The sequence below is a fragment of the Procambarus clarkii genome, chromosome 24 (genome assembly GCF_040958095.1).
Source record: "Procambarus clarkii isolate CNS0578487 chromosome 24, FALCON_Pclarkii_2.0, whole genome shotgun sequence".
Lineage (NCBI taxonomy): Eukaryota > Metazoa > Arthropoda > Malacostraca > Decapoda > Cambaridae > Procambarus > Procambarus clarkii.
This window is the reverse complement of record NC_091173.1, coordinates 3,497,768-3,509,868: the sequence shown is the minus strand read 5'-3', so window position 1 is coordinate 3,509,868 and position 12,101 is coordinate 3,497,768. Positions and strand designations below refer to the sequence as shown.

General features: G+C 41.4%; 1 protein-coding gene across 1 annotated transcript in view; it reads left to right on the top strand.

Moving 5' to 3' along the window:
* LOC123761798 (exportin-T) overlaps nt 1-12,101 on the top strand; it is a 209,248-nt gene that overhangs the window by 49,722 nt on the left and 147,425 nt on the right. The window contains 2 exon segments of the mRNA XM_045748017.2: nt 2,128-2,228; nt 6,330-6,498. Coding sequence (XP_045603973.2) covers nt 2,128-2,228; nt 6,330-6,498 — 270 coding nt within the window.

Below are 12,101 nucleotides of genomic sequence, written 5' to 3'. Positions count from 1 at the left end.
TTTTGTCCGTTGCTGTTTGCAGAGTCTGCGGTGGTTCTTTTTCTGCAGGCGGCTTCATCCTGTGATGGCCTTTGTCGAACTTGTCTATCACCACTTGAATTGTGAGTAAATGGCTTTGTTGATGGTGTCCCAACTGCGTGATTCGTCTTGGCGGCAGTATGAAGTTTCCCCTCCCTCTTACTCATGCGCCGCCTGAGCCGTCCAAGTCGTTGGACCGGGTGCTCTCCTTTCTCTTTTCTCTATAATTTGTAGTAGTCTCATCAGTTCAGGGTTGTTTGGTGCAGGCTCTTTTCTTGTTGGCATTGGTCTCTGGGGTCAGGTTCTGGAGCTTCATGCTCTCCTCCGGCGCAGGGGTTTCTGCTCTTTTGGTCCTGGTGGTAGGATAGTTTGTTTGCAGCTATCTCCTTTTTTTGTTGGCAAAGAATGAGACTTGCTCTCCGGAGGAGTCCTTGGGTTGTTGACGCTTGGTTGGTCATACCAAGGTGTGCATGTGTCTGGTTGCGGCTCTCCATAGTTACCTGCGCCCCATGGCCTCGGTGGCCGGGTCTCCCAGGTCATCCGCAGGGTTATTCCGTCTGGCCAGCCTGTGGTCTATCCACGTGCCCGCGACGTTTGCATTGAGGAACGAGGGCAGACCGTTTTCTGGGTAAGTCCCTCTTGTCTTTGGGTAAGTAGCTTCGGGAAGCTGAAGGGGGTCTTTCCCCCAGAAAACCAGGGTTGAATGTAATGAAACGCCATTTTCTGGGTGAGACCCGAAGGCTCCCTGGCATCCTTCCCTCCCCTCTGGTCGCCAGTTTTTCACGTGTTTTGACATACAGCCTCAGAACTGGGGAGTGAATAGCCGGCGCAGGGGTCTGAAGCTCATTCTTTCCCCTCCCGGGGAGGGGGAAGGGGGGTTGCACAGATGGCAACGTAATGACGTCATGCTAGTTTTGTTTGGGGAGTTCTGTCCACTAGTTCAGTTTTCAGTAGCAATATTTTAGCCAGAATATGGGTTTGTTTTGGGGCGCATGCCTTTCTGGGTACCTGACCCGGTCGATGGCAGACATAGAATGCTTCCAATCACACCGGGGTTTCTATAGGCCATTGCTCCTCGTGCTTCTCCAAGGGGGCCAGGTTCTGACGCGTGGTTCCCTGGTAGGCCTAGAACTCCATGTGCATTGACTGCTGCTATGGGTCTAATACATTCATATCAACCTGGTTAGCTCCAGGGAGCCTCCGGGTCTCACCCAGAAAATAGCATTTCATTACATTCAACGCTGGTTTTTTCATATATGTGCTAAGATTCCTGTTCACAAGGATGTCTGGAATATTAATTTGAGTGGAATGCTCGGGTCAGTTGCACGTTCTCGTAGCACCCAAGGTGAAACTCTATCAGGTCCAACATCTTGTTTTTTCCAAGCTCCATAAGTTATTTTTAAATAAATGAGTATTGCCCTTCAAATCAATCTAGATAAAATAAGTGCTGGAGCATCAAGTGGTAAATGGAATTCAGCGTGAATAAATGCCATGTTATGGAATGTGGTACAGTATCGGAGAAAATAGACCTCACACACAATTTACAAATTATGTGGAAAGGAATTACAGAACTAATAAAGAATGAGACCTAGGGGTGGTTTGGGTAGTAAGTAGTAGTTTCTGAAACTACTGTCAGTAGTTTCAAAGTGTTATACTGTATGACAAAGTACTGGGAAGATGGGACACAAGCATAGCTCTCATCCTGTAACTACACTTAGGTAATTACATACATACATATATACATTCATCCATAATATGCATGTATGCATGCATGTATATGTATGTACATATGTATGTATGTATGTATGTATGTATGTATGTATGTATGTATGTATGTATGTATATATGTATGTATGTATGTATGTATGTATGTATGTATGTATATATGTATATATGTATGTATGTATGTATGTATGTATGTATGTATGTATGTATGTATGTATGTATGTATGTATGTATGTATGTATGCATGTACCCATGTACACATATTTCTGTGTCTTCCAGTGTTCAAACACGTAAGAATGTGTATTTTGTAGTGTTATTGTTTTGAAGTTATAGTGTCGTCTTTATTGTGAAGTTGATATACTGTAAATACAAAAATATTTCTAGGTAAAGTATGACAAATCCCATCCTGAGCTAGTGTGCCATTGTCATGATGTTATTGGTGCCTACATCTCCTGGATTGATATTTCCCTTATTGCTAATGACAGGTAAGTTTATACTCTTTTATACTCTCTTATAAGTCTTTTTTGGCTCATTTTCTCTCCATTTTGTAGAACTTTCACTGTAATTTGTTTCACTCGTTATCATTGCCCTGTTTCACAATTTCTACAGGTGGGGGAGGCAGCAGTCCATAGAAATAATGAGATAAATAATGTAGTGAAGGAAGGTCATTGGTGCAGTATTAAAAAGTAAAAATAAAACTTGGTTGTTCATTGTATCATTCACTCTATCATTATTGTCGCTGATATATGCCTCCACACTGCATTCATTATCCACCGCAGTCCTTCCCTACCTCTTCATAATATCAGGTGTACTGCACAATGCTTCTTGTGAATTGTTATGCACAGCTCAGTACAAATACATTCACTCCCTCCTATATACAGCTTCAGCCCAGCCTTATCCCATACTGTATCCTGTTTGTTGTATTCTAAAACAAGCGATTTCTGCGTTCTCATGCTCACCATATTGGCCCAGCTTTCCTTAGACTAAATAACTGTACAGTATTTGGAAATAAAAAATCTTATTGGAAGAAAGGGAAATTGTGTAAACAAAAATTAAAGATGGGGAAAGTGATTGAAAGCAACACTTTATCAAACTAGCAATAAATATTTTAAAAGTAATAAAAGTAAAAATAAATTATAATGTGTAGATGGCTGAGGAGGTAAAGTTTAATCTTGGAGGATTCGTTCAAATATCAGGTGAAGATTAAGGAGAAGTTGGTGCCATTGAAAACTGAAACAGAAGTAGTAACCTGTAATGAAAAAAAGTTATCTTGTCCTGATATTAATTTACTACAGAAGAACTTTATATTTAATGTAAATATTTAATAAATCATTAAATTGCAGCAAAGTACTAAAGTGCGATATGATGAACCAATTTTTAAGAAAGGGGGATAGACCACTTGCATTGAAGTATTGACCAATAAACTTGATGTCTATGATAAAATTGTTTAAATTAGTATTTGCAAAATAATTTATATACGTTTTTACAAAAATAAAGATTAATAAAGAATTCAGAACTTGGCTCTCATCAGGATCATTCGTGCTTAGCAAATTTGCTGCTTTTTACAGTACATTTTGAAAAGTTTTGCCAAAACATTTCATACTGTATCTCACGAAAGATTGATTAGAGAGGCAGATGCCTGTAGTATTGGAAGGGATGTCCCAAGATGAATTGGCCAGGATCATTTAGAGAGAACTGGGTTGTTTGGGTAAATAGTTACACCTGAGTGGGGAACTATCACCATTGGATTATCCTGGAGCTAATTATCATCATATGCAAATTAGCAAATTTTCAGATGATACAAAAATGAGGCAGGAAACATATTCAGAAAACTTAAAATTGCTGCAATCTTGACTTTGATTAAAATTGACAAAAGATGGGAGCAGATGCAGTTTGTAACAAAATTAGGGTTCTGAGCCTAGGTGATGATAATATGTATTACCATATATCAGCTGGATAATACTGAAATTGTCAATTTGAACAATAACAAAGTTTTGAGAGTCCAAATATGTATGTAGTTAAAAAAAAATTTTGTACAAGGTAAATAGGATCCTGGGATTATTTTCTTGATGCATTAACAGTATTATTTTTGTTCAGTTTTGTCTTGATCTTATGGGCATTATTTACATTATGCAGTTAAGAGTTTTGGGTAACATTCTGTAGAATGGACATAAATTCACTTAAATGTGTAAAGTGAAGGATGACTAAGTAGATCCCAGGAGTTAAAAAACTCCCTTATGAAGAGAAAATAACACTTGTGTTACAGACTGTGCTTATTTGCACATTTGTTGCATTATAATATTTGCAGTCACTATATTGTGCACATTATATTAAAGTCAATTTTAAGTACTAAAGTAAGTTTGAGGGGAGAAGAGATATGTGAAGACGGTCGACGGATGTAATGAATGTGAGAGGAAGGAGGGATTGGGTGTGAACAATAACTGAGTGAGCAGTGGCTGGGGGATATGTCTAGCTGGAATCACTTTGTTAAGAGTGAGTGAATCAGTAACTTACTTTTAAGATTTCAAATTACAGGAATGACTTTACACTTGAGTGAAGTGGTGTGGTAGCTTCTTGAGTATTATGAGAGCGAGATCAATCTCTCTATCCCGCCATCTTACCATTTATTCTTGGTGTGTTTTTATTAAACCTTTCGATGTTTGAGTTCTTTTCTGGGGGGGGGAGCCCCGTCGGCTCCCCGGAGCTATCCAGGCTGAATGGATATGTATAACTTTCTGGCATCAGTCAAAGTGCTTTGAGTTCTTGTCTACCGGGGACCACGAGCCAGAACCTGGACCCCCTCAGAGAGGCACGAGGAGCAATGGCGGAGGCAAAACAGGTGAGTGTCACCCTGAAACAAGGGGACAGATCAACTGTCATACTCGCAAAACGCAAAGGGGGGGGGGGACTCGATTCATATCCATAGGACCATGAAGCCCCCGTGGGGTTTTCCAGGGCCTTTAGCCTTGGATACACGCTAAGGGAAGCCCAGGCAGGGTACTGCGAACCGGCGCCCAAGTCTACCAAACAAACTTCTAAAAGCTGAACCCCCGGGACGTGTCCTCTCACGGGGCCAAGCGGGAGTATCACCAACCGAAAATCCATACAACTCCTAGAACACCCCCCCCCCCCCACCAGGCAAAAACAAAAACAAAAGAAAAACCCCGCAAGAGGACAACGTACCCAGGCGGAACAGAGCCGGCCGCTGTTACTGGTGAAAACTAGCTGTGCAGTACCCCGCGCCCCTACCAGTGACGAAAACCACCTCCTACCCAGAGACAAACAAGGGCAGCAAAACCCCAGCCGACTCTAAGGGCGGCCCAGTACTGAGCAGTAAAGGACACAGCGGAGGTGGAACCCAAGGTGACTTGTGGAAGGTGGCCCCAAGCCCCAAGGGCGGTACTTACAGGGCACCTAAGGAAGAGAGCCCTAGGCGTATGCAGCCCAAGTACCGTGGAATATTACTCCTGGCTCACACCCCACCAGTAGAGACAGTCCACACCACAAGGCATAGAACTGAAACAAAACGGGAGCCAGAGGCACTCGATCAGCCAGTAATCACATCAGCCAAGAACTGAAGGTTGGGTCGTCGGCGAATGGGTCTGGAGCTCCCCCTTCCCCCTCCTTGGGAGGGGGGGTTTGCGTAGATGGCGGCGCGGCGACGTGACGTCATACTAGTTGGTTAATTTTGTTTGGGGAGTTTTGTGCACTCGTTCGGTTTTTGGTAGCAATATTTTAACCAGAATAGGGGGTTTTAACCAGAATAGAGGATTTGTAACCAGAATAGGGGGTTTGTTTTGGGGTGCCTACCTTTCTGGGTGCCTGTCCCGGTCGATGGCAGACATAGAATGCTCCCAACCACACGGGGGTTTCTATAGGCCATTGCTCCTTGTGCCTGTCTGAGGGGGGGCCAGGTTCTGGCTCGTGGTCCCTGGTAGGCAAAAACTCCAAGCACTTTAATGCCAGAAAGTTATACTGTACATATCCATTCAGCCTGGATAGCTCCAGGGAACCTCCTGGACTCGCCCAGAAAATGGTGTTTCATCACATTCAGCGCTGGTTTGTTGTATCTGCTCTTGAAGTTGTGAATGATGGTGTTTTCTGTAACAATTACCTTCAATGCATTCAAGTGTAAGAGTACTGTATATTCCATAGTTATGTTTTGTTTGAGTCATTTGTGTTAGTAGCGTACACTGATGTCTTCTGTGGATGTTTTGCTGGAGCATAACAGTATTGTATCACAGTATCATAACATAATATGATACTGTATCATAACAGTATCACAGCAGTGTGATACTATTTATATGAAAGATACTGTGAAATAATGTTTCCTTCGACTCTGAATTCTAAGATCTTAGAATTGTTCTATATTGCTTTCCTGTTTTCCTCCAGGCTAATAACTCCCCATCCTCATTGAAATGGAAAACAAGGGAATAATGATGATACTAGTTATCCTACAGTAAATAAAAGACATTTATTTTATGCATAGACAACATGCATAAAATAAGATAAATTCACTATATTCAAAGTGTAATGTTTATTTTTAAGTTCTTTGAATAATCTTTGAAAACTTTAATGAATTCTAGATTTGTATGTAAAATGGTGGACCACTTAAAGGAGCCTTTACTGCGAGAAGCTGCTGCTGACTGTATACATGAAATCATCACTAAAGGCATGGATCCTGTCACCAAAACCCAACTTATTGAGTCCTTTGTCACAGTACTGGATCAAGCAGGTGTTTTAAAGCCCGTAGATGTAAGTGTTTTGTTATTTAAACTTTTCTATTGAAAGACTTTTCATTTACTTTGACTGCTCCAGCTATATATGATTATCTATAATAAAAATATTTAGTGCACTCTCAAGAAATCTGGATCATATCCTTCTGTACCCAGTATGGATTCACTTGAATCTTCACTACATACATTTTTGTGGGGAGCTCCGTCGGCTCCCTGAAGGTATCCGGACTAATATGTGCTTTGTTAGTTTGGGGTCATCTGTCACAGGAGTTCTTATTCCTACTTTGAACCACGAGCTACAATCTGGTCCCCTCAGAGAGGCACAGGAACCAATGGTCTATGAGCACTCTACATTTAAAGTACAGTATGTCAAAATATCCATCAACCGGGGAAGGAGCCAGAAAAGTAGGTGAATCAACACAGACCACTGTCTGGTTAAGCTGTGTAATCTACATCCCTAAAGATCAAAATACCATTCCTAGAAAGAAACCAAAGAGGCAACCCTTCATGTGACTTGCACTTCTGCTCGTTAGTGCTACCCCCTTTCCCCTTCCATGGGGGGGAAGGGGGAGCTGGCAGCTCACGACTCTAGTTCTTGAACTGATGTGCTTGTGGTCAGATCAGTCATCTCTGACCTCAAGTTCCTGTTCTGGATTTTTGCCCTGTGTGGCTGTTCCAGTTGTAATTACCTAAGTGTAGTTACAGGATGAGAGCTACGCTCGTGGTGTCCTGTCTTCCCAGCACTCTTTGTCATGTAACATTCACTTTGAATTTGTAACAATACAATATTTGTACAATATACAAATACAATATTTGTAACAATGTAACACTTTGTAACAATAACTTTGTCATGTCATGTAACTGCATTGTGTGTGTAATTACCTAAGTGTAGTTACAGGATGAGAGCTACGCTCGTGGTGTCCCATCTTCCCAGCACTCTTTGTCATATAACGCTTTGAAACTACTGACGGTCTTGGCCTCCACCACCTTCTCACTTAACTTGTTCCAACCGTCTACCACTCTATTTGCGAAAGTGAATTTTCTTATATTTCTTCGGCATCTGTGTTTAGCTAGTTTAAATCTATGACCTCTTGTTCTTGAAGTTCCAGGTCTCGGGAAGTCTTCCCTGTCGATTTTATCAATTCCTGTTACTATTTTGTACGTAGTGATCATATCACCTCTTTTTCTTCTGTCTTCTAGTTTTGGCATATTTAATGCTTCTAACCTCTCCTCGTAGCTCTTGCCCTTCAGTTCTGGGATGTGTGTGTAATTACCTAAGTGTAATTACCTAAGTGTAGTTACAGGATGAGAGCTACGCTCGTGGTGTCCCGCCTTCCCAGCACTCTTTGTCATATAACGCTTTGAAACTACTGACGGTCTTGGCCTCCACCACCTTCTCACTTAACTTGTTCCAACCGTCTACCACTCTATTTGCGAAGGTGAATTTTCTTATATTTCTTCGGCATCTGTGTTTAGCTAGTTTAAATCTATGACCTCTTGTTCTTGAAGTTCCAGGTCTCAGGAAGTCTTCCCTGTCGATTTTATCAATTCCTGTTACTATTTTGTACGTAGTGATCATATCACCTCTTTTTCTTCTGTCTTCTAGTTTTGGCATATTTAATGCTTCTAACCTCTCCTCGTAGCTCTTGCCCTTCAGTTCTGGGAGCCACTTAGTAGCATGTCTTTGCACCTTTTCCAGTTTGTTGATGTGCTTCTTAAGATATGGGCACCACACAACAGCTGCATATTCTAGCTTTGGCCTAACAAAAGTCATGAACAATTTCTTTAGTATATCGCCATCCATGTATTTAAATGCAATTCTGAAGTTAGAAAGCATTGCATAGGCTCCTTGCACAATATTCTTTATGTGGTCCTCAGGTGATAGTTTTCTATCTAGAACCACTCCTAGATCTCTTTCTTTATCAGAATTCTTTAAAGATTTCTCACGATCTTTAAAGATTTAAAGTGTGTGTGTGTGTGGTGTGGTGGCCAGGTACTTGCCTAGTTGTACTCACTTAATTATGCTTACAGGGGTTGAGCTCTGGCTCTTTGGGCCCACCTCTCAACTATCAATCAACTGATTTTTTATTCTTCCCCCCCTCCCACCCAAGGAAGTAGCCCATAGCTGCTGTCTAACTACCAGGTACCTATTCAATGCTAGGTGAACAGGGACATCAGGGTGAAAGCAACTGCCTATTTGTTTCCGCCAGCGCGGGGATCGATCACGGGACCCTAGGACTATTATTCCCGAGCGCTGTCCACTCAGCCGTCGGTCCCCTGTCTTAGTGTAGGTGTTCCCTAAGTACTGCCCTTGCGTGTAGCTCATAGCTTGTTGTTTTCACCTTTGGGATATGCCGGAGGGTTAAGGGCTTTCTGTCTTGCCCTGGGTAGGGGAATGTTATTGGCTGGGTGGGGTGCACTGCAGCTGGCTTTAGCGCAGCTAGCTTTGCTTTAACGCAGTGGCTGATGTTTCTCTCTGACTGCCGGTTTGTTTGTTGTCAGTCTTTGGGGGGTTTTGTATTCATTTTCTTTTTGTTTGCTGGCATTCTCGCCTTGTTTAGACAGAGGTCTGCTTAGCTTCTTATTAAGCAACCCTAGGTTGTGTTGGCAGTCCTTTGTTTTCCCTGAGGTTACATAGCTGCTACTGGTGGTCAGTTTGCCTGCTACCTGACAGGGTTCTACCAGCTTAGCTAGCCTCAGTGCCTGGGCTTCCCATAGGGCTAATTCACCCTATGGGCCCTGAAAAACCCCTGTGGGCTCGGTCGTACAATGGCTACTTCTTCCAAACCCGCTCTTGCCTTGTGCGAAGTCGAAGGTTGTTCGTTGCCCCTGCCTCAGGAAAACGATCAGCCATATTGCCTCTGTCACACTGCCTGTTGGTTCGGCGACACCATCAACCTGGAGTCTTGTGGGCCTTGTTCACCCCTTGTACTTCACCTTACTCATTTCTTGTCTGTTGATCTCAAGGATTAGCCTGCAGCTGTGTTGCAAGCTTGATTCTCCGTTCTGCAACGAGCCGGGTTGGTTGCCCGATTGGAGGCCCTGGAGCTGCCCTGCTTTGGTTTTGAGGACCAGGATTTGGGGGTGTTGGTCGCTTCGACCTTTATTCCTTCTGTTACGACTTGTAGGCACCACTCGTTGAACTTACAGGGACAAGAAGTTAGTGGTCTAGGGGATGAATTTGAAATCTGTATCTAAATACGTTCAACCAGGGTGCCTCATCAGTACGTACCATACAAGAAAGAACAATATAACACCAGGTTATAAACATAGGCAGAATTTATATATATATATATAGTATAATATATTTAACAAACTAAAAACATGTATCCACTCAATTTAACAGCCTATATGGGGCTGTACCCTGGTCGGTATTTCTGGAGCTCCGTTATTTCCGAAGTTAAGTCGGGTCGGGTAATTTTTCAAGTAACATTCGGGTAGGATATATTTTATACTGTATAACTAAAATTAAATAAAAATCATTGTGTAATTGCGTTCCAATTTAGTGCCACGCCGACGATTAAGCCAGTTGTTGGCTGCTGCATGGATGATGTGTGAACACGGTCTGATCAAGTTCAGATGGGTGGGAAAAAATTGGTTCATTCCTTTGTATTGCAAAATATTTCATGTATCAATCAGTGATTGTTAATATTTTCTCAATAAAATTTTAGAGATGTGTTTTGTTTTACCCTGAACAGTGCAGGTAATGTATTTTTAATGTTACAACACAGGCTGTGGCGGCCAGGCCATAACAATGGCGATAGATCCTTGTCACTGAGAGCTAGCCAAGACAAAATATTTTGAGCTCACCTTTTCTCTGCTAATGATAGAATATACATTTGCAGAGATTAATATGTAGCTTTTGTTGAAAAAAAACAATATGTTGAAATACTATAATAAAATTGGTAAATTGACTTACTTTTAATGAAGCTGAAGATTACGTCATCCTCTGCAGCGCTTGTTTATATTGTTCAGTACTGTATACAGGGTACATACAGTATGTACACTTATTTTCTGGCATTCACTTCACACAACAGCTAGGCTTACTACTAATTCACATGAGTTCTAATTCTAATTCACAATTGAAAATTATTTCTACTGTATATTTACACTGTACAGTATCTTTTTATCAAGGCTTTAATAATCATTAACACTTTCAATACTGTACTCTATCAACACTAAGGATTGGTCAGACTTGGCGCTTATTAACTAAGCTCCCTGACTGACCAACCCCCGACGACACTCGTGGATCCATTTGGGTACAGTTTTTCATCAAATTCTGGCGCATGCACGGGCCGCACTGAGTCTAACATGTGTGAGAAAGCTGCATGAACGCGCCAGCCATATATCACTAAGAACTCTTTGACCCGGCCAGGATTCGAACCATGCCGTCCAGGATCACCCCTAAACGTACACAGTACCGTGACCACTGCACCAATGATCGCCAAGCGCCAAGACTGACCAATCCTTATAGATGATCATTGGTGCGGTGGTCACAGTACTGTGTACGTTTAGGGTTGATCCTGGACGGCATGGGTTCGAATCCTGGCCAGGTCAAAGAGTTCTTAGTGATATATGGCTTGCGCGTTCATGCAGCTTTCTCACATATACATACATACATATATATATATATACATGACTTCATTTAAGAACAAAACATAATCAACATTACACTGTATATCAATGTGAGTATTCCTTAAATAGGAATATGTAACATACTTCCACCTCCAAGAAAAAAAATGCAATTGATTGAAGATCAATGGCATTTTTCTGAAAGTAAAAATGTGTGTTACTTGAGATTTATTGAATTAATTACACCAAACATTTAAAAGTAATAAAGACATATTTCTGAACAAAAATGAAAACACTTCCAATATATTCTTACATGAAAATTAAGAAGTTCAGTCTTGTGATCACCTTCTACATATGTTCACCTGGAGTATGCAAATTTATCTCTCCAAGGTACTATCTCATTTATTACACTTAATTTTAGGAACTCATATTTCACACTCCTATCAACAACATTATTATTATTTTCATGAATAGAACTGTCAATAAATGTAACCGCTTTCACGAGGTCTATACCACAAATTATCTTTCCTTCTGTTTCGACAATTGTTTTGAGATCAGTCTCATGTTTCCATATTAATTTTCTTTCTGGTACATTTTCCAAAGACAGATTCCATTTTCCATTACTCCTTATTTCTGGAGGTGAACTGCTTAATTAAAGGTGACTGGCTGTAAGGTGGTTTATGGACTTCTCCCGGGTATGCCCTGGCAAGGACATCTGCTTCTCATCACACTTGATCCTCTGTGCAACACATACCCTCGCCCAATTGATACTAAAAATAGAGAAATTAGAATTAAACCTCACAATTACATATAAAACTTCTTCACCCATAGAATCTTCAGAAGCACAACACAAAGACTTGGCAAACCTTTGATCTACAATCCAATAAATACAACCCACAAAGATTAGTGCAAAGACTACCTGATCGAACTGACTCAGATGATCCTCAAGGAACACGCAAGTCAATTTCCTCATAACTCTGTCATGACGATCAGCAAAAGAAAACAGGCTTATGCCTATGCACCATATCTCAATCATAACTCCAAAAACAA